The sequence below is a fragment of the Trachurus japonicus genome, chromosome 15 (genome assembly GCF_045865225.1).
Source record: "Trachurus japonicus isolate A0001 chromosome 15, Traja_1.0".
Taxonomy (NCBI): domain Eukaryota; kingdom Metazoa; phylum Chordata; class Actinopteri; order Carangiformes; family Carangidae; genus Trachurus; species Trachurus japonicus.
Window position 1 is genome coordinate 1773969 of NC_140921.1, and position 25355 is coordinate 1799323.

At 43.6% G+C, this 25355-nt stretch overlaps 6 protein-coding genes across 8 annotated transcripts; all 6 read right to left on the reverse strand.

Moving 5' to 3' along the window:
• Positions 1 to 838: 838 nt before the first annotated feature.
• On the reverse strand, positions 839 to 2554 carry LOC146972976 (tripartite motif-containing protein 16-like). The gene has a single exon (XM_085799188.1). It carries the CDS (start codon positions 2552 to 2554, stop codon positions 896 to 898), a length of 1659 nt encoding a protein of 552 aa, XP_085655314.1. The 3' UTR covers positions 839 to 895.
• A 931-nt stretch (positions 2555 to 3485) lies between these two features.
• On the reverse strand, positions 3486 to 5251 carry LOC146972977 (tripartite motif-containing protein 16-like). The gene has a single exon (XM_085799187.1). The coding sequence runs from the start codon at positions 5241 to 5243 to the stop codon at positions 3555 to 3557; it is 1689 nt and encodes a 562-aa protein (XP_085655313.1). The 5' UTR covers positions 5244 to 5251; the 3' UTR covers positions 3486 to 3554.
• A 978-nt stretch (positions 5252 to 6229) lies between these two features.
• LOC146972978 (tripartite motif-containing protein 16-like) lies at positions 6230 to 7908 on the reverse strand. Its single transcript, XM_085799195.1, has one exon. The coding sequence runs from the start codon at positions 7906 to 7908 to the stop codon at positions 6268 to 6270; it is 1641 nt and encodes a 546-aa protein (XP_085655321.1). The 3' UTR covers positions 6230 to 6267.
• A 924-nt stretch (positions 7909 to 8832) lies between these two features.
• LOC146972979 (tripartite motif-containing protein 16-like) lies at positions 8833 to 10621 on the reverse strand. Of its 2 annotated transcripts, XM_085799192.1 has the most exons (2): positions 9521 to 10609; positions 8833 to 9490 (listed from the first exon to the last, which is right to left on the reverse strand). In XM_085799192.1, exons 1-2 carry the CDS (start codon positions 10607 to 10609, stop codon positions 8939 to 8941), a joined length of 1641 nt encoding a protein of 546 aa, XP_085655318.1. In that variant the 3' UTR covers positions 8833 to 8938. The 2 variants fall into 2 exon arrangements, with proteins under 2 accessions (XP_085655318.1, XP_085655319.1); XM_085799193.1 differs by having other exon boundaries at positions 8833 to 10621.
• A 948-nt stretch (positions 10622 to 11569) lies between these two features.
• On the reverse strand, positions 11570 to 13298 carry LOC146972980 (tripartite motif-containing protein 16-like). The gene has a single exon (XM_085799189.1). The coding sequence runs from the start codon at positions 13296 to 13298 to the stop codon at positions 11637 to 11639; it is 1662 nt and encodes a 553-aa protein (XP_085655315.1). The 3' UTR covers positions 11570 to 11636.
• An 883-nt stretch (positions 13299 to 14181) lies between these two features.
• On the reverse strand, positions 14182 to 15922 carry LOC146972981 (tripartite motif-containing protein 16-like). Of its 2 annotated transcripts, XM_085799190.1 has the most exons (2): positions 14810 to 15901; positions 14182 to 14779 (listed from the first exon to the last, which is right to left on the reverse strand). In XM_085799190.1, exons 1-2 carry the CDS (start codon positions 15899 to 15901, stop codon positions 14228 to 14230), a joined length of 1644 nt encoding a protein of 547 aa, XP_085655316.1. In that variant the 3' UTR covers positions 14182 to 14227. The 2 variants fall into 2 exon arrangements, with proteins under 2 accessions (XP_085655316.1, XP_085655317.1); XM_085799191.1 differs by having other exon boundaries at positions 14182 to 15922.
• Positions 15923 to 25355: the final 9433 nt, after the last annotated feature.

The window sequence follows — 25355 nt, forward strand, 5'->3', positions numbered from 1 at the left end:
CCACCCATCTTCAAACTGTAGATCTGAAGGGGAGGGAACACGGTGTGTTTCCTTGTTCCCTCCCCTTCAGATCTACAGTGAACAGGCTGCAGCAGCTCAGTGTGTTTGACAGCAGATAATCAGATATTTCCTCATTCCAGTGCGAGGAGCGGCAGCTGTAAATCTCAACTTCTCCCATTTACAATGAAGTCTGGTTATATTATTGTTACCTTATAGACTCAAGAAAACATCCATTCCAGACATGGAAGATGCTCAACATATTTATATTCAGTTCCCACACAACATATACATACAAAGTGCAAAAATATATATCACACAAAGTTTATTGTCAACAACATTAACTATATATTCAGACATTTCAGTCAGAGAATGCAAACATTGGTCTGTTAGCTGTCATACATCATTCTCTGTAGTGTAATGATCTCATCTATTGATACCTGGAGTTCAACATACACTGATTGTTTCTGTAAAGTTGGAACAAGAGCAACAAAAGGCTGGAAAAGTAAATGATAGGAATAATAAACAGCTGGAGGAGCAACTAGTTAGGTTCATTAGTAACATGGATATGATTATAATCATGATGTTTACACTTTGATTAAAGCTCATAGACCTTATTAGTGAGTGGATTCTAACAACAACAACATTTTGATCTGACAAACACGTCAATGTAAATGTGATTGTAGATTTCTTAGTTTCAAACATCAACGCAAGAAGAAATAACAACTAGAGGTCAAAGTCCCGCCCACAATGTTTAATGATTGACAGCTGATCTCTGTGCAGAGTAGAGAAACAACAGCAATGAGCTTTTAGCAACAAACATGGAGACTAAAGAAAGTGATGAACTAAAATACAGATTTTAACCAACTGCACCTTCAATCATCTTTGTCTATTTGAGTTAACACAACTCTGCTGTGGCTCCATAAGGAACATAAAGTCCAGCATGTAGAGGCTGAGTGAATGTGGTCTGGACTCTGTGGAGGAGAGTCATGGTTTTAGAGACGCTGTAGAAGGACAGAATACCTGCTCTGTGATCCAGGTACACTCCTAGTCTGGAGGACTGAGGACCTGAGACTGGAGTCTGGATGTTGTTGAACCAAAATGTGAAACTGTTGTTGAAACACTCTAATGACCAAGATTTGTCATTACGTCCAAACAAACTTTCTACCCCTGCTCTGCTGATATTCTTGTATGCGACTGCTACATAAACTCCTATTCCTCTCCACTCCACCTCCCAGTAACAACGTCCAGTCAGACTCTCTCTACTCAGGACCTGAGGATATGTAGTGAATCTGTCTGGGTGACGAGAATAAGACTGTGGTTGACCCCATGTCACTTTCCTGTTTCCTTCAGATAATAACAGTTCTCTGTGTACTGTGTTTGGATCCAGTGTGATTTCCTGTGAATATTTTAAGAAGTCAGCTCTGGTCCTGGGCTCTGGTGGTGGTGACAGTAAAACATCCACTTGAGTCTCTGTCAGTGAGACGTTTGTCCACGTGTCTCTCAGAAGGTCCTGTAGTTTGTCTCTGAGCTCTGACACAGCTGCTGTCACATCCTCAAAGTGTCTGAGAGGACGGATGTTGATGCTGGATGAGTGTGTAGATGGACTGAGTGCTGACAGTGAGGGGTAGTTGTGTAGAAACTGGGTGTGATCCTCTGTGTGCGACAGCAGCTTCAGCTCAGCGTCTTTCCTCTTCAGCTCAGTGATCTCCTGCTCCAGCTTCTTCTCCAGCTCTTTGACTCCACTCACTTGAGTTTCCTGCTGGGATCTGATCTGCTGCTTCAGCTCAGAGCTTCTTTTCTCCATGAGACGGATCAGCTGAGTGAAGGTCTTCTCACTGTCCTCCACTGCTTTATCAGCAGAGCCGTTGATGGCCTCCACCTCCTGTTGAAGCACCTTCACGTCTTTCTCTCTGAGCTGGATTCTCTGATGGATTTTCTGTCGACTCAGCTCCAGCTCTCTCTGCCTCTCAGTCCTTTCTGCTGCAGCTGAGACTGTGTCGTGGCCTTTATGTTCATCCACAAGGCAGACAAGACAAATACACTTCTGATCAGTGCAGCAAAAAATCTTCAGCACCTCATTATGACGAGAGCAGATGTTCTCCTGGAGCTTCTTGGAGGGCTCCACCAGCTTGTGATTCTTAAATGAAGGAGATTCATAATGAGGCTGCAGGTGTTTCTCACAATAAGAGACCAGACATTGCAGACAGGACTTGACAGCTTTGAGTTTCCTCCCAGTGCAGAAATCACAGGCCACATCTTCAGGTCCAGCATAGCAGTGATCAGCAGCAGCAGCAGCTTGGAGTCCAGTCTTCTTCAGCTGCTCCACTAAAGCTGCAAACATGATGTTTTTCACCAGAGGAGGCCTCGGTGTGAAGGTCTGCCTACACTGAGGACAGCTGTAGATTTTCTTCCCATCCTCTGCATCCCAGTGGGTTTTAATACAGTTGAAGCAGTAGCTGTGTCCACAGGGAATAGTCACTGGATCCTTCAGTAGATCCAGACAGATGGAACAAGAGAAGGTCTCCTGGTCCAGATGAACTCCTTTCTGCGCCATTTCACCTCTCACAGACGACGACGACGACTGTCTGAGTTTCTGTTGCTCAGAAGTGAAACTAGTCTGAGCTCTGATCTCAACAACATGTGTCTGTGCAGTGAACGGGGCCTGTCGGCTCCTCCTCTTCACCACATGTTGGTTCCACCCATCTTCAAACTGTAGATCTGAAGGGGAGGGAACAAGGTGTGTTTCCTTGTTCCCTCCCCTTCAGATCTACAGTGAACAGGGTGCAGCCGCTCAGTGTGTTTGACAGCAGATAATCAGATATTTCCTCATTCCAGTGCGAGGAGCAGCAGCTGTAAATCTCAACTTCTCCCATTTACAATGAAGTCTGGTTATATTATTGTTACCTTATAGACTCAAGAAAACATCCATTCCAGACATGGAAGACGTTGCTCAACATATTTATTTTCAGTTCCCACACAACATATACATGCAAAGTACAAAAATATATATCACACAAAGTTTATTGTCAACAACATTAACTATATATTCAAACATTTCAGTCAGAGAATGCAAACATTGGTCTGTTAGCTGTCATACATCATTCTCTGTAGTGTAATGATCTCATCTATTGATACCTGGAGTTCAACATACACTGATTGTTTCTGTAAAGTTGGAACAAGAGCAACAAAAGGCTGGAAAAGTAAATGATAGGAATAATAAACAGCTGGAGGAGCAACTAGTTAGGTTAATTAGTAACATGGGTGTGATTATAATCATGATGTTTACACTTTGATTAAAGCTCATAGACCTTATTAGTGAGTGGATTCTAACAACAACAACATTTTGATCCGACAAACACGTCAATGTAAATGTGATTGTAGATTTCTTAGTTTCAAACATCAACACAAGAAGAAATGACAACTAGAGGTCAAAGTCCCGCCCACAATGTTTAATGATTGACAGCTGATCTCTGTGCAGTGCAGAGACACGACAGCAATGAGCTTTTAGCAACAAACATGGAGACTAAAGAAAGTGATGAACTAAAATACAGATTTTAACCAACTGCACCTTCAATCATCTTTGTCTGTTTGAGTTTACACAACTCTGCTGTGGATTTATAACCAACCCAAACTCCAGCATGTAGAGGCTGAGTGAATGTGGTCTGGACTCTGTGGAGGAGAGTCATGGTTTCAGAGACGTTGTAGAAGGACAGAATACCTGCTCTGTGATCCAGGTACACTCCTACTCTGGAGGACTGAGGACCTGAGACTGGAGTCTGGATGTTGTTGAACCAAAATGTGAAACTGTTGTTGGAACAATCTAATGACCAAGATTTGTCGTTACCTCCAAACAAACGTTCTCTGCTGATATTCTTGTATGCGACTGCTACAAAAACTCCTATTCCTCTCCTCTCCACCTCCCAGTAACAACGTCCAGTCAGACTCTCTCTACTCAGGACCTGAGGCCATCTAGTGAATCTGTCTGGGTGACTAGAATAAGACTGTAGTTGACCCCATGTTACTTTCCTGTTTCCTTCAGATAATAACAGATGTTTGTGTGCTGTGTTTGGATCCAATGTGATTTCCTGTGAATATCTTAAGAAGTCAGCTCTGGTCCTGGGCTCTGGTGGTGGTGACAGTAAAACATCCACTTCAGCCACTGTCAGTGAGATGTTTGTCCATGTGTCTCTCAGAAGGTCCTGTAGTTTGTCTCTGAGCTCTGACACAGCTGCTGTCACATCTTCAAAGTGTCTGAGAGGACGGATGTTGATGCTGGATGAGTGTGTAGATGGACTGAGTGCTGACAGTGAGGGGTAGTTGTGTAGAAACTGGGTGTGATCCTCTGTGTGCGACAGCAGCTTCAGCTCAGCGTCTTTCCTCTTCAGCTCAGTGATCTCCTGCTCCAGCTTCTTCTCAAGCTCTTTGACTCCACTCACTTGAGTTTCCTGCTGGGATCTGATCTGCTGCTTCAGCTCAGAGCTTCTTTTCTCCATCAGACGGATCAGCTGAGTGAAGATCTTCTCACTGTCCTCCACTGCTTTATCAGCAGAGCCATTGATGGCCTCCACCTCCTGTTGAAGCACCTTCACGTCTTTCTCTCTGTCCTGGATTCTCTGCTGGATTTTCTGTCGACTCAGCTCCAGCTCTCTCTGCCTCTCAGTCCTTTCTGCTGCAGCTGAGACTGTGTCGTGGCCTTTATGTTCATCCACAGGGCAGATATAACAGATACACTTCTGATCAGTGCTGCAGAACATCTTCATCACCTCATCATGACGAGAGCAGATGTTCTCCTGGAGCTTCTTGGAGGGCTCCACCAGCTTGTGATTCTTAAATGAAGGAGATTCATAATGAGGCTGCAGGTGTTTCTCACAATAAGAGACCAGACATTGCAGACAGGACTTGACAGCTTTGAGTTTCCTCCCAGTGCAGACATCACAGGCCACATCTTCAGGTCCAGCATAGCAGTGATCAGCAGCAGCAGCAGCTTGGAGTGCAGTCTTCTTCAGCTGCTCCACTAAAGCTGCTAACATGATGTTTTTCACCAGGACAGGCCGCGGTGTGAAGGTCTGCCTACACTGAGGACAGCTGTAGATTTTCTTCCCATCCTCTGCATCCCAGTGGGTTTTAATACAGTTGAAGCAGTAGCTGTGTCCACAGGGAATAGTCACTGGATCCTTCAGTAGATCCAGACAGATGGAACAAGAGAAGGTCTCCTGGTCCAGATGAACTCCTTTCTGCGCCATTTCACCTCTCACAGACGACGACGACGACGACTGTCTGAGTTTCTGTTGCTCAGAAGTGAAACTAGTCTGAGCTCTGATCTCAACAACATGTGTCTGTGCAGTGAACGGGGCCTGTCGGCTCCTCCTCTTCACCACATGTTGGTTCCACCCATCTTCAACCTGTAGACCTGAAGGGGAGGGAACAAGGTGTGTTTCCTTGTTCCCTCCCCTTCAGATCTACAGTGAACAGGGTGCAGCAGCTCAGTGTGTTTGACAGCAGATAATCAGATATTTCCTCATTCCAGTGCGAGGAGCAGCAGCTGTAAATCTCAACTTCTCCCATTTACAATGAAGTCTGGTTATATTATTGTTACCTTATAGACTCAAGAAAACATCCATTCCAGACATGGAAGATGTTGCTCAACATATTTATTTTCAGTTCCCACACAACATATACATGCAAAGTGCAAAAATATATAACACACAAAGTTTATTGTCAACAATATATTCAGACATTTCACTCAGAGAATGCAAACATTGGTCTGTTAGCTGTCATACATCATTCTCTGTAGTGTAATGATCTCATCTATTGATACCTGGAGTTCAACATACACTGATTGTTTCTGTAAAGTTGGAACAAGAGCAACAAAAGGCTGGAAGAGTAAATGACACGAATTATAAACAGCTGGAGGAGCAACTAGTTAGGTTAATTAGTAACATGGGTATGATTATAATCATGATGTTTACACTTTGATTAAAGCTCATAGACCTTATTAGTGAGTGGATTCTAACAACAACAACATTTTGATCTGACAAACACGTCAATGTAAATGTGATTGTAGATTTCTTAGTTTCAAACATCAACGCAAGAAGAAATGACAACTAGAGATCAAAGTCCGACCCACAATGTTTAATGATTGACAGGTGATCTCTGTGCAGTGCAGAGACACGACAGCAATGAGCTTTTAGCAACAAACATGGAGACTAAAGAAAGTGATGAACTAAAATACAGATTTTAACCAACTGCACCTTCAATCATCTTTGTCTATTTGAGTTTACACAACTCTGCTGTGGATCCATAACAGTAAAGATAAACTCCAGCATGTAGAGGCTGAGTGAATGTGGTCTGGACTCTGTGGAGGAGAGTCACGGTTTCAGAGACGCTGTAGAAGGACAGAATACCTGCTCTGTGATCCAGGTACACTCCTAGTCTGGAGGACTGAGGACCTGAGACTGGAGTCTGGATGCTGTTGAACCAAAATGTGAAACTGTTGTTGTAACAATCTAATGACCAAGATTTGTCATTACGTCCAAACAAACTTTCTCTGCTGATATTCTTGTATGCGACTGCTACAATAACTCCTATTCCTCTCCACTCCACCTCCCAGTAACAACGTCCAGTCAGACTCTCTCTACTCAGGACCTGAGGACATCTAGTGAATCTGTTTGGGTGACTAGAATAAGTCACTTTTCTGTTTCCTTCAGATAATAACAGCCATGTGTTTGCTGTGTTTGGATCCAGTGTGATTTCCTGTGAATATCTTAAGAAGTCAGCTCTGGTCCTGGGCTCTGGTGGTGGTGACAGTGAAACATCCACTTCAGTCACTGTCAGTGAGATGTTTGTCCACGTGTCTCTCAGAAGGTCCTGTAGTTTGTCTCTGAGCTCTGACACAGCTGCTGTCACGTCCTCAAAGTGTCTGAGAGGACGGATGTTGATGCTGGATGAGTGTGTAGATGGACTGAGTGCTGACAGTGAGGGGTAGTTGTGTAGAAACTGGGTGTGATCCTCTGTGTGTGACAGCAGCTTCAGCTCAGCGTCTTTCCTCTTCAGCTCAGTGATCTCCTGCTCCAGCTTCTTCTCAAGCTCTTTGACTCCACTCACTTGAGTTTCCTGCTGGGATCTGATCTGCTGCTTCAGCTCAGAGCTTCTTTTCTCCATCAGACGGATCAGCTGAGTGAAGATCTTCTCACTGTCCTCCACTGCTTTATCAGCAGAGCCATTGATGGCCTCCACCTCCTGTTGAAGCACCTTCACGTCTTTCTCTCTGAGCTGGATTCTCTGCTGGATTTTCTGTCGACTCAGCTCCAGCTCTCTCTGCCTCTCAGTCCTTTCTGCTGCAGCTGAGACTGTGTCGTGGCCTTTATGTTCATCCACAGGGCAGATATAACAGATACACTTCTGATCAGTACGGCAGAACATCTTCATCACCTCATTATGACGAGAGCAGATGTTCTCCTGGAGCTTCTTGGAGGGCTCCACCAGCTTGTGATTCTTAAATGAAGGAGATTCATAATGAGGCTGCAGGTGTTTCTCACAATAAGAGACCAGACATTGCAGACAGGACTTGACAGCTTTGAGTTTCCTCCCAGTGCAGAAATCACAGGCCACATCTTCAGGTCCAGCATAGCAGTGATCAGCAGCAGCAGCTTGGAGTCCAGTCTTCTTCAGCTCCTCCACTAAAGCTGCAAACATGATGTTTTTCACCAGAGGAGGCCTCGGTGTGAAGGTCTGCCTACACTGAGGACAGCTGTAGATTTTCTTCCCATCCTCTGCATCCCAGTGGGTTTTAATACAGTTGAAGCAGTAGCTGTGTCCACAGGGAATAGTCACTGGATCCTTCAGTAGATCCAGACAGATGGAACAAGAGAAGGTCTCCTGGTCCAGATGAACTCCTTTCTGCGCCATTTCACCTCTCACAGACGACGACGACTGTCTGAGTTTCTGTTGCTCAGAAGTGAAACTAGTCTGAGCTCTGATCTCAACAACATGTGTCTGTGCCGTGAACGGGGCCTGTCGGCTCCTCCTCTTCACCACCACATGTTGGTTCCACCCATCTTCAAACTGTAGATCTGAAGGGGAGGGAACAAGGTGTGTTTCCTTGTTCCCTCCCCTTCAGATCTACAGTGAACAGGGTGCAGCAGCTCAATGTGTTTGACAGCAGATAATCAGATATTTCCTCATTCCAGTGCGAGGAGCGGCAGCTGTAAATCTCAACTTCTCCCATTTACAATGAAGTCTGGTTATATTATTGTTACCTTATAGACTCAAGAAAACACCCAAACAAGTCATGGAAGATGTTGCTCAACATATTTATTTTCAGTTCCCACACAACATATACATGCAAAGTGCAAAAATATATATCACACAAAGTTTATTGTCAACAACATTAACTATATATTCAGACATTTCACTCAGAGAATGCAAACATTGGTCTGTTAGCTGTCATACATCATTCTCTGTAGTGTAATGATCTCATCTATTGATACCTGGAGTTCAACATACACTGATTGTTTCTGTAAAGTTGGAACAAGAGCAACAAAAGGCTGGAAAAGTAAATGATACGAATAATAAACAGCTGGAGGAGCAACTAGTTAGGTTCATTAGTAACATGGGTATGGTTATAATCATGATGTTTACACTTTGATTAAAGCTCATAGACCTTATTAGTGAGTGGATTCTAACAACAACAACATTTTGATCCGACAAACACGTCAATGTAAATGTGATTGTAGATTTCTTAGTTTCAAACATCAACGTAAGAAGAAATGACAACTAGAGGTCAAAGTCCCGCCCACAATGTTTAATGATTGACAGCTGATCACTGTGCAGTGCAGAGACACAACAGCAATGAGCTTTTAGCAACAAACATGGAGACTAAAGAAAGTGATGAACTAAAATACAGATTTTAACCAACTGCTCCTTCAATCATCTTTGTCTATTTGAGTTTACACAACTCTGCTGTGGATCCAAAAGCATAGTCAAGCCAAAGTCCAGCATGTAGAGGCTGAGTGAATGTGGTCTGGACTCTGTGGAGGAGAGTCATGGTTTCAGAGACGCTGTAGAAGGACAGAATACCTGCTCTGTGATCCAGGTACACTCCTACTCTGGAGGACCGAGGACCTGAGACTGGAGTGTGGGTGTAGTTGAACCAAAATGTGAAACTGTTGTTGGAACAATCTAATGACCAAGATTTGTCGTTACCTCCAAACCAACTTTCCCTCCCTGCTCTGCTGATATTCTTGTATGTGACTGCTACACGAACTCCTATTCCTCTCCACTCCACCTCCCAGTAACAACGTCCAGTCAGACTCTCTCTGCTCAGGACCTGATAATACATAGTGAATCTGTCTGGGTGACTAGAATAAGACTGAACATCATCCCATGTCACTTTCCTGTTCCCTTCAGATAATAACAGACATGTGTATGCTGTGTTTGGATCCAGTGTGATTTCCTGTGAATATCTTAAGAAGTCAGCTCTGGTCCTGGGCTCTGGTGGTGGTGACAGTAAAACATCCACTTGAGTCTCTGTCAGTGAGATGTTTGTCCATGTGTCTCTCAGAAGGTCCTGTAGTTTGTCTCTGAGCTCTGACACAGCTGCTGTCACATCCTCAAAGTGTCTGAGAGGACGGATGTTGATGCTGGATGAGTGTGTAGATGGACTGAGTGCTGACAGTGAGGGGTAGTTGTGTAGAAACTGGGTGTGATCCTCTGTGTGTGACAGCAGCTTCAGCTCAGCGTCTTTCCTCTTCAGCTCAGTGATCTCCTGCTCCAGCTTCTTCTCAAGCTCTTTGACTCCACTCACTTGAGTTTCCTGCTGGGATCTGATCTGCTGCTTCAGCTCAGAGCTTCTTTTCTCCATCAGACGGATCAGCTGAGTGAAGATCTTCTCACTGTCCTCCACTGCTTTATCAGCAGAGCCATTGATGGCCTCCACCTCCTGTTGAAGCACCTTCACGTCTTTCTCTGTGTCCTGGATTCTCTGCTGGATGTTTTGTCGACTCAGCTCCGGCTCTCTCTGCCTCTCAGTCCTTTCTGCTGCAGCTGAGACTGTGTCGTGGCCTTTATGTTCATCCACAGAACAGAGATAACAGATACACTGCTGATCAGTGCGGCAGAACATCTTCATCGCCTCATTATGACGAGAGCAGATGTTCTCCTGGAGCTTCTTGGAGGGCTCCACCAGCTTGTGATTCTTAAATGAAGGAGATTCATAATGAGGCTGCAGGTGTTTCTCACAATAAGAGACCAGACATTGCAGACAGGACTTGACAGCTTTGAGTTTCCTCCCAGTGCAGACATCACAGGCCACATCTTCAGGTCCAGCATAGCAGTGATCAGCAGGAGCAGCTTGGAGTCCAGTCTTCTTCAGCTCCTCCACTAAATCTGCAAACATGATGTTTTTCACCAGAGGAGGCCTCGGTGTGAAGGTCTGCCTACACTGAGGACAGCTGTAGATTTTCCTCCCATCCTCTGCATCCCAGTGGGTTTTAATACAGCTGAAGCAGTAGCTGTGTCCACAGGGAATAGTCACTGGATCCTTCAGTAGATCCAGACAGATGGAACAAGAGAAGGTCTCCTGGTCCAGATGAACTCCTTTCTGCGCCATTTCACCTCTCACAGACGACGACAACTGTCTGAGTTTCTGTTGCTCAGAAGTGAAACTAGTCTGAGCTCTGATCTCAACAACATGTGTCTGTGCGGTGAACGGGGCCTGTCGGCTCCTCCTCTTCACCACATGTTGGTTCCACCCATCTTCAACCTGTAGATCTGAAGGGGAGGGAACAAGGTGTGTTTCCTTGTTCCCTCCCCTTCAGATCTACAGTGAACAGGCTGCAGCAGCTCAGTGTGTTTGACAGCAGATAATCAGATATTTCCTCATTCCAGTGCAAGGAGCAGCAGCTGTAGATCTCAACTTCTCCCATTTACAATGAAGTCTGGTTATATTATTGTTACCTTATAGACTCAAGAAAACATCCATTCCAGACATGGAAGATGTTGCTCAACATATTTATTTTCAGTTCCCACACAACATATACATACAAAGTGCAAAAATATATATCACACAAAGTTTATTGTCAACAACATTAACTATATATTCAAACATTTCAGTCAGAGAATGCAAACATTGGTCTGTTAGCTGTCATACATCCTTCTCTGTAGTGTAATGATCTCATCTATTGATACCTGGAGTTCAACATACACTGATTGTTTCTGTAAAGTTGGAACAAGAGCAACAAAAGGCTGCAAAAGTAAATGATAGGAATAATAAACAGCTGGAGGAGCAACTAGTTAGGTTCATTAGTAACATGGGTGTGATTATAATCACGATGTTTACACTTTGATTAAAGCTCATAGACCTTATTAGTGAGTGGATTCTAACAACAACAACATTTTGACCCGACAAACACGTCAATGTAAATGTGATTGTAGATTTCTCAGTTTCAAACATCAACGCAAGAAGAAATGACAACTAGAGGTCAAAGTCCCGCCCACAATGTTTAATGATTGACAGCTGATCTCTGTGCAGTGCAGAGACACAACAGCAATGAGCTTTTAGCAACAAACATGGAGACTAAAGAAAGTGATGAACTAAAATACAGATTTTAACCAACTGCACCTTCAATGATCTTTGTCTATTTGAGTTTACACAACTCTGCTGTGGATCCAGAACCAACCCAAACTCCAGCATGTAGAGGCTGAGTGAATGTGGTCTGGACTCTGTGGAGGAGAGTCATGGTTTTAGAGACGCTGTAGAAGGACAGAATACCTGCTCTGTGATCCAGGTACACTCCTACTCTGGAGGACCGAGGACCTGAGACTGGAGTCTCGATGCTGTTGAACCAAAATGTGAAACTGTTGTTGAAACACTCTAATGACCAAGATTTGTCGTTACCTCCAAACCAACTTTCCCTCCCTGCTCTGCTGATATTCTTGTATGTGACTGCTACACGAACTCCTCTTCCTCTCCACTCCACCTCCCAGTAACAACGTCCAGTCAGACTCTCTCTACTCAGGACCTGAGGATATGTAGTGAATCTGTCTGGGTGACGAGAATAAGACTGTGGTTGACCCCATGTCACTTTCCTGTTTCCTTCAGATAATAACAGTTCTCTGTGTACTGTGTTTGGATCCAGTGTGATTTCCTGTGAATATCTTAAGAAGTCAGCTCTGGTCCTGGGCTCTGGTGGTGGTGACAGTAAAACATCCACTTCAGTCTCAGTCAGTGAGATGTTTGTCCATGTGTCTCTCAGAAGGTCCTGTAGTTTGTCTCTGAGCTCTGACACAGCTGCTGTCACGTCCTCAAAGTGTCTGAGAGGACGGATGTTGATGCTGGATGAGTGTGTAGATGGACTGAGTGCTGACAGTGAGGGGTAGTTGTGTAGAAACTGGGTGTGATCCTCTGTGTGCGACAGCAGCTTCAGCTCAGCGTCTTTCCTCTTCAGCTCAGTGATCTCCTGCTCCAGCTTCTTCTCCAGCTCTTTGACTCCACTCACTTGAGTTTCCTGCTGGGATCTGATCTGCTGCTTCAGCTCAGAGCTTCTTTTCTCCATCAGACGGATCAGCTGAGTGAAGATCTTCTCACTGTCCTCCACTGCTTTATCAGCAGAGCCATTGATGGCCTCCACCTCCTGTTGAAGCACCTTCACGTCTTTCTCTCTGTCCTGGATTCTCTGCTGGATTTTCTGTTGACTCAGCTCCAGCTCTCTCTGCCTCTCAGTCCTTTCTGCTGCAGCTGAGACTGTGTCGTGGCCTTTATGTTCATCCAGGCAGAGGTGACAAATACACTTCTGATCAGTGCGGCAGAACATCTTCAGCACCTCATTATGACGAGAGCAGATGTTCTCCTGGAGCTTCTTGGAGGGCTCCACCAGCTTGTGATTCTTAAATGAAGGAGATTCATAATGAGGCTGCAGGTGTTTCTCACAATAAGAGACCAGACATTGCAGACAGGACTTGACAGCTTTGAGTTTCCTCCCAGTGCAGACATCACAGGCCACATCTTCAGGTCCAGCATAGCAGTGATCAGCAGCAGCAGCTTGGAGTCCAGTCTTCTTCAGCTGCTCCACTAAAGCTGCTAACATGGTGTTTTTCACCAGGACAGGCCTCGGTGTGAAGGTCTGCCTACACTGAGGACAGCTGTAGATTTTCTTCCCATCCTCTGCATCCCAGTGGGTTTTAATACAGTTGAAGCAGTAGCTGTGTCCACAGGGAATAGTCACTGGGTCCTTCAGTAGATCCAGACAGATGGAACAAGAGAAGGTCTCCTGGTCCAGATGAACTCCTTTCTGCGCCATTTCACCTCTCACAAACGACGACGACGACGGTCTGGGTTTCTGTTGCTCAGAAGTGTAACTGTAGATCTGAAGGGGAGGGAACAAGGTGTGTTTCCTTGTTCCCTCCCCTTCAGATCTACAGTGAACAGGCTGCAGCAGCTCAGTGTGTTTGACAGCAGATAATCAGATATTTCCTCATTCCAGTGCGAGGAGCAGCAGCTGTAAAACTCAACTTCTCCCGTTTACAATGAAGTCTGGTTATATTATTGTTACCTTATAGACTCAAGAAAACATCCATTCCAGACATGGAAGATGTTGCTCAACATATTTATTTTCAGTTCCCACACAACATATACATACAAAGTGCAAAAATATATATCACACAAAGTTTATTGTCAACAACATTAACTATATATTCAAACATTTCACTCAGAGAATGCAAACATTGGTCTGTTAGCTGTCATACATCATTCTCTGTAGTGTAATGATCTCATCTATTGATACCTGGAGTTCAACATACACTGATTGTTTCTGTAAAGTTGGAACAAGAGCAACGAAAGGCTGGAAAAGTAAATGATAGGAATAATAAACAGCTGGAGGAGCAACTAGTTAGGTTAATTAGTAACATGGGTATGATTATAATCATGATGTTTACACTTTGATTAAAGCTCATAGACCTTATTAGTGAGTGGATTCTAACAACAACATTTTGATCTGACAAACACGTCAATGTAAATGTGATTGTAGATTTCTTAGTTTCAAACATCAACGCAAGAAGAAATGACAACTAGAGGTCAAAGTCCCGCCCACAATGTTTAATGATTGACAGCTGATCTCTGTGCAGTGCAGAGACACGACAGCAATGACCTTTTAGCAACAAACATGGAGACTAAAGAAAGTGATGAACTAAAATACAGATTTTAACCAACTGCTCCTTCAATCATCTTTGTCTATTTGAGTTTACACAACTCTGCTGTGCATCCATAACAGTAAAGATAAACTCCAGCATGTAGAGGCTGAGTGAATGTGGTCTGGACTCTGTGGAGGAGAGTCATGGTTTCAGAGACGCTGTAGAAGGACAGAATACCTGCTCTGTGATCCAGGTACACTCCTACTCTGGAGGACCGAGGACCTGAGACTGGAGTCTGGATGTTGTTGAACATAAATGTGAAACTGTTGTTGGAACAATCTAATGACCAAGATTTGTCGTTACGTCCAAACAAACTTTCCCTCCCTGCTCTGCTGATATTCTTGTATGCGACTGCTACATAAACTCCTCCTCCTCTCCACTCCATCTCCCAGTAACAACGTCCAGTCAGACTCTCTCTACTCAGGGCCTGAGGCCATCTAGTGAATCTGTCTGGGTGACTAGAATAAGACTGAACTTCACTCATTAATGTTACTTTCCTGTTTCCCTCAGATAACAACAGTTCTCTGTGTGCTGTGTTTGGATCCAGTGTGATTTCCTGTGAATATCTTAAGAAGTCAGCTCGGGTCCTGGGCTCTGGTGGTGGTGACAGTAAAACATCCACTTGAGTCTCTGTCAGTGAGATGTTTGTCCATGTGTCTCTCAGAAGGTCCTGTAGTTTGTCTCTGAGCTCTGACACAGCTGCTGTCACATCCTCAAAGTGTCTGAGAGGACGGATGTTGATGCTGGATGAGTGTGTAGATGGACTGAGTGCTGACAGTGAGGGGTAGTTGTGTAGAAACTGGGTGTGATCCTCTGTGTGTGACAGCAGCTTCAGCTCAGCGTCTTTCCTCTTCAGCTCAGTGATCTCCTGCTCCAGCTTCTTCTGAAGCTCTTTGACTCCACTCACTTGAGTTTCCTGCTGGGATCTGATCTGCTGCTTCAGCTCAGAGCTTCTTTTCTCCATCAGACGGATCAGCTGAGTGAAGATCTTCTCACTGTCCTCCACTGCTTTATCAGCAGAGCCATTGATGGCCTCCACCTCCTGTTGAAGCACCTTCACATCTTTCTCTCTGAGCTGGATTCTCTGCTGGATTTTCTGTCGACTCAGCTCCAGCTCTCTCTGCCTCTCAGTCCTTTCTGCTGCAGCTGAGACTGTGTCGTGGCCTTTATGTTCATCCACAGAACAGAGATAACAGATACACTTCTGATCAGTGCGGCAGAACATCTTCATCACCTCATTATGACGAGAGCAGATGTTCTCCTGGAGCTTCTTGGAGGGCTCCACCAGCTTGTGATTCTTAAATGAAGGAGATTCATAATGAGGCTGCAGGTGTTTCTCACAATAAGAGACCAGACATTGCAGACAGGACTTGACAGCTTTGAGTTTCCTCCCAGTGCAGAAATCACAGGCCACATCTTCAGGTCCAGCATAGCAGTGATCAGCAGCAGCAGCAGCTTGGAGTCCAGTCTTCTTCAGCTGCTCCACTAAAGCTGCAAACATGATGTTTTTCACCAGAGGAGGCCTCGGTGTGAAGGTCTGCCTACACTGAGGACAGCTGTAGATTTTCTTCCCATCCTCTCCATCCCAGTGGGTTTTAATACAGTTGAAGCAGTAGCTGTGTCCACAGGGAATAGTCACTGGATCCTTCAGTAGATCCAGACAGATGGAACAAGAGAAGGTCTCCTGGTCCAGATGAACTCCTTTCTGCGCCATTTCACCTCTCACAGACGACGACGACGACTGTCTGGGTTTCTGTTGCTCAGAAGTGTAACTGTAGATCTGAAGGGGAGGGAACAAGGTGTGTTTCCTTGTTCCCTCCCCTTCAGATCTACAGTGAACAGGCTGCAGCAGCTCAGTGTGTTTGACAGCAGATAATCAGATATTTCCTCATTCCAGTGCGAGGAGCAGCAGCTGTAGATGTCAACATCAATATACCACACAATCAAAGAGGATGAGGTGTGTCTGTTTGTGGCTGAACATCTAACTCTAACACCTGAACACATGCTGGGTTAATTAAGTATGATGCATTGTGGGATTTCAGCATGTGTTTGAATACAGGATCCATCGCTCCTCTGTGATAAATGATGTGGCAGATGATTGACGGCGTCGGCGTGGGAACACTTGTGGTATCAGCTGCTCCAGCACCAGATGGCTGAAGGGTTTTTTTATTTTAATATCCAATATGGACGTTATAGCGCCCAGACTGAAGCTGGTGCTGCTCCAAACTATACGCTCATCAGTCGCTGTGGAGATGAAATATGGAGCTGATTGACTAAGGAGGTCGTTTAGCTCAGACTGATTAATTTATCTCTGAGTTGTTTTAGAGGGAAATTCATGCAAAACCTCTCATGAGCGTTGCCTTCAGGGACAGTTTTTCATCAAGCAGTCTCTGTATTTCCCTCTAAAACAACTCTGTGTGGTAACGTTGTGTTATTATCTCATAGCGTGGTGAATGTGCAGGTCACAACTTGTCCACCAGAGCGTTGTGGAGTTGTTGGATTGTGTATTTGATGAGGGAAACCAAGAAATCCCATGAGCCTCCTTCTCTGAGCAGCTCACGGCTCTGCTCCGCCGTTCTAAAAATAGCTTGCACCGACAATTAATAAAAAGGTAACAAACCTACTGTACTGCTATGACTATAGGGGTTATGGCAATGGGCCAATTTGACAAAATGTTGAACTATCCCTTTAAGGTTGTTGCAAGTAATTACAATAAAAACCCGGTTAAAATAATAGAAACACGGTTAATGATGACAGGAAGGACTCAAATGCACCACTCAAAGGAAATTTATTTGCAAACAAAAAGCGCTCTCAAGGAGGCTAATAAAATACAACAAAAACACTTGGAGGAAAGATTATAAACCCAAAAAACGTGACGAGGACTCTCTGAACATGAGGTGGTGGGGGGGGACAACGGTGGAACCAAACAGGGAAAGGACACAGAGGGAGGAAGTCATGATCTGGAAGGAGGAGAGGCAAAGGTGAGTAGAAAATAAAACAGGAAGTGCAGGACAGGACATGAGTGACTTGACTAAACTAAAACATAAAGCACCAACACATCAAACTAATCAAGACATAAAGAAAATTAACAAGAGACAAAACATTCCTGGTGGCCCATTGTTTAACCTGTTCACGCAGGGCCCCCTAGTGGTTGGGACGCCGGCGTCCCAAATTAACACATGAAGGGCGTCCTTAATACAACAAAAAGTAGGTAGTGAAAACACAGACCTTTTAAGGACACTTTCGGCAACATGTAGAAAAAAAAAAGAAGTTTCTATAGTGGGGCAGATAACTGCAAAATTACAGGAGAATCGTTCACTTCTGGAAACAAGCACCAAAATTGGCACACATTGCTCTTTTGATAAAACCTGTTAGCCACCTAAAAATTAAAGATGGCGGCCATTTTTCAAGATGGCCGCCATTGAATACACAGTAATATCAAAGATATTCAATAAATGGAAAGATACTCCATGAGCGGCTGCTTCAATGATATGAAATGGTATACACTTTCTGTCTCTCTAAGTGGGCGTGGCCAACCGTCACCCCACCTCGTCTGTGAACGTGTGTGTGGTTTTATACAATTTGTAGGTAGATGAAAGTGAGATATTTATATTTTCTTATGATAACATTAAATATTTACACTACTAACAGTCATATTCAGCATGCCAAAAATAATTTTAATCATTTTCACGGGGGTTCGCGGCCGTTTGTTTGACGTTGCCTAGGAGATCTGAGCCAAATCTGGCGAGAGTGTGTCGTAGAGACACTCTATGCTGCCTCTGGTCTCCCTAAAGGGGCGTGGCCGTGCAGAAGCCCACGTGACATGCATACAGGAAGCTGACTCGTCATGGAAGGTCTTGGTTTATAAACCGTCTTTGTTAATATTGCATTTCGGAATACAATCGCAAAGACTTGTCCTATTTTAATTATCTTGGTATCAAATAATACATTTTTTACTATGCAGAATCCAAATTTGGACCCATGGACTTACTCACTGGCCGCCATCTTTAATTTTTAGGTGGCTAACGGGTTTTATCAAAAGAGCAATCCCTAAGGAGTATGTGTGCCAATTTTGGTGCTTGTTTCCAGAAGTGAACGATTATTACAGTTATCTGCCCGCTACGGTTTTTTCACAGTCACTGAAAATGTCTCAAATAATATCAGACTACGGCAGCCCACAAGCGAAGTCACGTCAACAACAAAGGTGATTTAAACATATATGTACCATCTGTACACCTCTTCTTTCACCACCAAAAAAAATCGTATACTGTCATATAAACAAAAGCAAAGAACAAAAATGCAGTTTTTACCCCATCAAAGTTTTAAACAAGCCTGCTCACTGAACACAAACAAACCCGGAAGTCATTTTCGAGTCCCGAAAAATACGGACAATCATCAATCAATAAAAGACCCACTAAGACACTGAATAAAATAGCTTACCCTCTTTTTAAAGCTGAAGATGTGCTCGACAAGGATGCATGGCTCGATTTTATCCATCGTGACCAGATAATCCATCATAGGTTACGTTTAGCCGCAGTGCTAATGCTAATGAGTCATTCCCCGTCAGACTGGGCACCCGCTTTGCGCATCTCTCGTCTCCTGTCAAAGTCACGGGGGTGAAAAGTCGTTCGTCCAATAGCAGAGACTCTAAGGTGTGACCTGATATATAATGATCCCTGGTTGGGCAAAGCTTAAGCCTGCACCCAGCTGGTTCCTGTGGTTCCCTCTCCCCCTAGTGTCAACAAGTAAGCAATACAAGTCTCCACAAAATGTGTGTTTTTACTGCCCCAGTTTTAATGTAATAATGTTTTATTCTATTTTTCTATTCTATTTCAAATGTCCTTGTTAATTTAAGCCATCACTGGTGGTTGTGGCATGTTTACTTCTGGAGTTATAAAGGAAAATAACAATATAATACAGGCGAAAATAGGTCAAATTCCTGTTTGGATGGGTTTTGGACACCAAATATCCATCCCCCTAAATTAAATTTACAAATGGCATTTTACTTATGTAACTGGTGTTCCTAAAAGCCATCAAGTTTGTGATTGGCCCCAATAGGTTATCTGTTGGAAAAAAAAAATCTCACTAAAATCTTGCAGTGTGCATTTTAGCCAAATTGGACAATTTTGGACAGGTTTTGCACACTGGACATCACCAAGGGACACTGTTTGGAAAAACTCTATAGTGCCTCAGTAGTTTTACATATCAACCTAAAATTTGGTACATATGTGGACAGGGAGTGTGTGAACCATATATGTAAAATTCAACCTGTTTTATAATTAGGATTTTGAAATATCACCTTTTCACCAAAAATTTCAAACTTCAGAAGCTCAGTTTTTTATGGAATGACTCAATTCAATATTTTATACATATAGATGTAAAGGGACAAAGGTTGTCTTTCATTTAAGCCATAAACCATAGTTGTGGGATTAGTACTTCTGTAGTTATAAAGCTTTAATTGCAGTGATACAAAAACAGGCGGAAATTGCCAAAAATGGCCTCTGCATGAAGAGGTTAAACTGTCTGCTCTGTAAAGCACATTGTGGTTCCACATAGATATATACACACCAGGGGCGTCACTAGGTTTTAAGGACAGGGGGGGCTTAGCCCCCAGTAGATGCACAGGATGTGAGCGAATGTAGTGCGCAAGCACGAACTTTCACAATGGCCCGGAAAAAACACAATATTTAGAATTTAGAGTAAATTTTGAGTATTGAATCATGGGCTAGTTGAATCTAAGAATAAGTATAGTAGTACATCTAATGAGTAACTGGGTAAAAGTTGATGCTAAAAAAAAGTGAACCTGAGTAATTTTTCAGATGTTTGACTATCATGGATATGTCCAGGTGGAATTAGTAGCCTGTGTCATAATGGTTATACACTCCATCCAAATACAGCTGTTTTTGGCTCATTTTGATTTCACTCAGACCTCTTCACATTTTCCCATTCAAATAAGACCAGACAACAGAAATGAAGTGCGACTCCAACTGGAGCAGATATTTATATGCACATTTCACCCTAGAAACCCCTTCATCTTCTACACAACCAGGACCTTCACAAGAAATTTCTGATTTTTTTTTTCTGAGCTGAAATAGACATTGGTGGGTGGTTCAAATGACTGATCCTGAGAATCATTTTAATTTGAATATTCTGCTTTTATTAGTAGTTTTATTTGGACTAGGTTTAAAAATATATATATTTATAGCCTACCTATATATTGTTATCATGCTGTTTTTATATATTCCTGTGTCTTACCTGATCTTCTGCATCTTCAGGGCATGTCTCAGTCTGGCCTCTCCCTACAGCATTTCTCTCCCTGTCTGTCTGTGCTGCCTGCAGTGTCACCAGATAGCATTAGTATTTTAAATTGATCCATTAAATAACCTGTTTTTACTGCTAAATGTTATTTTCTTAAACACAGCCAAGCTATAAAGTACCAGATGTTAACAACACACACACACACACACACACTTTTAGCTACAGGTGGACTGACTCTCTCCCTCCTGCAGCTCGTCGTCGGAGGCAGCGGAGCTTCAAACAAGCCGCCGCTACCTGGGCGCTACCAACTCACAACTGGCAGGGGGGGTGGTCACACATTCAACAAACTAATTAAATTAAACAAATCAGAAATAACAAGAGACAAATGCGATGACAGCTGGGGTTCTTAAAAGGAGAATATATGTCACAAAAAATCAAATAATAAAAGAACACCAAATTATTTGGGGGGGCTTAAGATATAAAATATATAAAAATATGCCTAATGACGCCACTGATACACACTGACTAGATGCCACGTTCCCAGGCAGCTCTATTGAGTGGAATGCGTCAACGCGGCGGCCATCTTGGGTAGGGGGATGGGAATCATAGGGATGAGAAATCGGCCCTATATTCAGATCATTCGATCGTGGACACTGTCGATCTGTCAATCGCGGGGGGGGGGCCGCCCCGCACCACCGCATCTATTTTCACAACCTGCCCCGCCGCTATTAAACGTCAGACAGCGGCTTTTTACTTTGAAAGGGCAGACAGAGGCGCTGTGTTGCCGGTAGCTTGTTAGTGTGGAGCTCGTGAGGAGGAGAGTCTCTGGGTCTGTCCCAGTCCTCCACACTTGGCTCAGTGCGCTTGGTTACCACACTTTGGTGACGTTTTGCCGGCGGAACGTATATTTACATATAGTGTGCAAGCATGGATTAAGTGGCCAAGCGTGTGGGGGGAGATTTAAAAGCAATCGGGACAAACTTGACAAGTGCAGCCTGTGCCATTGCGCACACTAGCACAACTACGACACACACACAGCACAGCAACAGAGTTTAATATTCACTCCTCTGTTGCACAGATCCAAGGGCTCTGTATGCAGACATGTTGCTCCACGAAACATTTTTCAAGTAGCTACACAGTAGAGCGCAGGTTCTAGAGATTATTTCTTTAACATCTTATAGCAGTAAATTAATTAAAGATCGCCTTAAAGATCGCCATTTGAAAAAAAAAATAAAAATCACGATCGTCCCTTCGATCGCCGATCCGATCGAAAATCACTCCATCCCTAGTCTAACCATTAAAATCGCCATAACTCAACAAATATTCAACCGATTTTCAAGCCGTTTTATGTCACACTGCAAAAACTCAAATATTTTACAAGAATATTTGTCTTATTTCTAGTGAAAATGTCATTTCTAGTCAAAACACATCTCATTATCCTTAAAATAGGACTCATCACATTAAAAGCAGCTTGTTTTTAGACACTTTTTACTTCTTTCAAGCAGATTTTCACTTGAAATAAGTAGAAAAATCTGATAGTGGAGCAAGTTTTTCTTTCTTATTACAAGCACAAAAAAAAAAACTTGCTTTGACTGGCAGATTTTTCTACTTATTTCAAGTGAAAATTATCTGAAAACAAGTTAATTTTTAGGTGATGAGTCTTATTTTGAGTGGAAAGAGATTAGTTTTGACTAGAAATTAGACATTTTGACAAGAAATAAGACAAATACTCTTGGACAGATTTTGAGTTTTTGCAGTGCAGACATATATTTATGATACAACAAAAAATTTTTTTTGAAAATGTATATTATTCTTTTTATAATTTTTTAAAAATGTATTAAACATACACTTACTACAAATACTACAGACACCCACATGCATAAATACACTGAAATTTGTTCTACGGGGTCTGACTGCTGGTCAGACGTATATTATGTCTATGGTCAGAACCCCGGACCAAGATGGCGGCGCTATTGACGTACGCTGAGAAGCAGAAGGTGGCATCTAGTCAGTATATAGTATATCTATGGTGTTTCCATATGGAGTGAAATGTTCTATATAAATAAAGTTTTGCTTACTTGCTTGGGGGGCAACAGTGTGAGCAGGGGCAGCCAGACTTCCCTCCCCTCCCCCCGACCCGAAGGCACAGGGAGGCGACGCTCTCGTTCAGCGGGGAGAACGCCAACACATGGAGGCTGAGTGGGAGCTGTGGGGAGCCCATGACGCTCCTTCGGGCGGCGCCTGGCCGGGTCCCGTGGGCAGAGACCAGACCATCCTACTGTCATTTTTGTACAGGTGCAAAATGTAAAACATCCTTTAACCTATCATCAGGCCAGTGGTGAACTCAGCGTCCCTCTTCTCCCTGGGAAATGAAATAAAAACATTGGAAGAAATGCATGAATGAAGGCAAAGAAAGCTATGATTCTAATTTAGTTCATACTTAACACACAGGAAACGGTGGATCATTTTTATTTTACAATAGTTTTACAACAAACTGCTGATTTCTCGGCATGAAACGTGATGTTTTAAACAGGTAGAGGTCATATTTTTTTCTCATGGCGCAATTCAATCGGATCACGAAATAAAACTTTGACTCCGTTCAAATTAGGGCTGTCAAACGATTAATTTTTTTAATCGCGATTAATCGCATTTTTTTCCATAGTTAACTCGCGATTAATCTCTATTAAAAATATTATATATGGCGCTTTGGACTTTCATCCCTCCAAAGTGTTATAATCTCTAGACAAACAACTTTTAGACCAGACCTAGCAGGCCTAGTACCTAATCATAACACATGATGCATGAAACTCACACAGAATTGAAACGAATTGCATCCAGTGGAAATTGCCCTTTACTTTGCTACGCCTCTGCCTGGCCATGTGCATTTGTTGACAACAGAAGCCGTCAAAAAATCAATACATGCCATGTGCATTTGTTGACAACAAAGCCGTCAAACAATCAATGGATGGAGCTGTGGATATATGTTAGACTGTGTATATTTGTGTAGCAACCAACTTGAAGGTGCCTTACCGCCACCTACTGGACTGGAGGTCCCACACTCCAGTCCTCCAGTCCAGCAGACAGAGGACAAAATGGGCCGCGATTAAAAAATTTAATCGCGTTAATTTTTTTAATTAATCTAATCGCGATTAACGCGTTAACTCTGACAGCCCTAGTTCAAATACATGGAGACTCTTTCCGAGTTGAGGACCCATGGCGACGTTACTTCCTGCTTCCGCTGAGGCTCTCACTGTATATCTATGGTGTTTCCATTAGGGATGTGCACGGTTACCCGAGTACCCGGGTACCCGAGTAGGTAATCTGCTCCTCGGTTATGAATTTATTACCCGGTTAACCTCGGATTAAAAAAACGTCACGTTAGAGCAACAGTCTAGCGTCGGATCAAACTACATCATCATGCCGTGGTTCGGCTTTTTGTAGCGTTCAACAGTTTCAGATCAAGCAACATGATTTTCTGCTGTGTAAAAGCATTTTTGGATCGAGCCTCGGACTTTCAAACCTTTTACAATAATCTGTGGTGGTTCCCTCGGAGACGACAGGTGTCATCAAGTCTGTTAGAAAATCAGCTGCTTTCAGTTTACAAACACTCTGAAACCTTCCCAGTTATTTCCTGAGACGATGCGAGGCAGAGAGGACTGAAGGCACCAACATGTAGCGTGGACTAATAAATAAGCACCGCTAATGATTTTAAAAAAAGAAAAAAAAGTTTTCTCCTCCGAGGCAGCCGCGGCATAAAGGTGCTGCGCTCAGCGCTCAGAGCGCAGCGCCTTTATTCCCCGGCATAAAGATGCATCTTAAAGCAGAAGTAAGCGATCCGGTCGTTTTGGCTAATGCTGCGTTCCAGGCAGGCTTTTGAAATCGTAAATTACAGCTTCAAGTCACAACTTACGACTTTGTAGCGTTCCAGGCAACCCACTCGTGTTTTTCCGACCTGTTATACCTGTGAAAGTCACTATAACGGCCACTCGTAACTTCCGACCGGTGAACTCGTACCAGATCGAACTGGTACCACTTCACAGGTCAGAAAAACAGGAGTTACGAGTTTCCTTGAACGCACCATAACAGTCCTCGTCCCTACGTCGCCACATTCAAGCGCGTTCCTTGGCTGCACACACAGAGAGGACTGCCCCTTTATGCCGTTCTCTCTCCTCATTGGATAAAAACTGTAGGATACAATAAATGTTTTCTCTTCGGCTCAGAGCAGAGCAGAGTGACTGACAGACCCGTGTTTCAGACCAAACACTCTATAGAAGTGATTGCTGTCGGAAGATATAACTATTTAAGACTTAGATTAACACAAATATATCACTTACTTCTGCTTTAAACTCCATCTCTACTCTTATTATCCACCTGATATTTAGTCTGACGACGCTGTGTGTCAGTAATGCGACTGTCTGACGGACAGAGCGCATTTATGCACCGGCTGCTCTCTGTCCATCAGACATGACATCATTTTATTTTTTATTACAGTATTCGGTTACCCGGGTAACACCAGGTTAGGTTACTCGATTAGGAAATTTATTCAAAATGCCCATCCCTAGTTTCCATATGGAATGAAATGTTCATATAAATAAAGTTTTGCTTACTTGCTTGAAGGGGATGGGGGGGCAACAGTGTGAGCAGGGGCAGCCAGACTTCCCTCCCCCCTCCCCTCCCCCGGCCCGAAGGCACAGGGAGGCGACGGCGACGCTCTCGTTCAGCGGGGAGAACGCCAACACATGGAGGCTGAGTGGAGCTGTGGGGAGCTGTGGCGGCGCCTGGTCGGGTCCCGTGGGCAGAGACCAGACCACCATCCTACAGGTGCTCCCTGAACTCCCTCTTCTCCCTGGGAAATTAAATTAAAAAACATTGGAAGAAATGTATGAATGAAGGCAAAGAAAGCTATGATT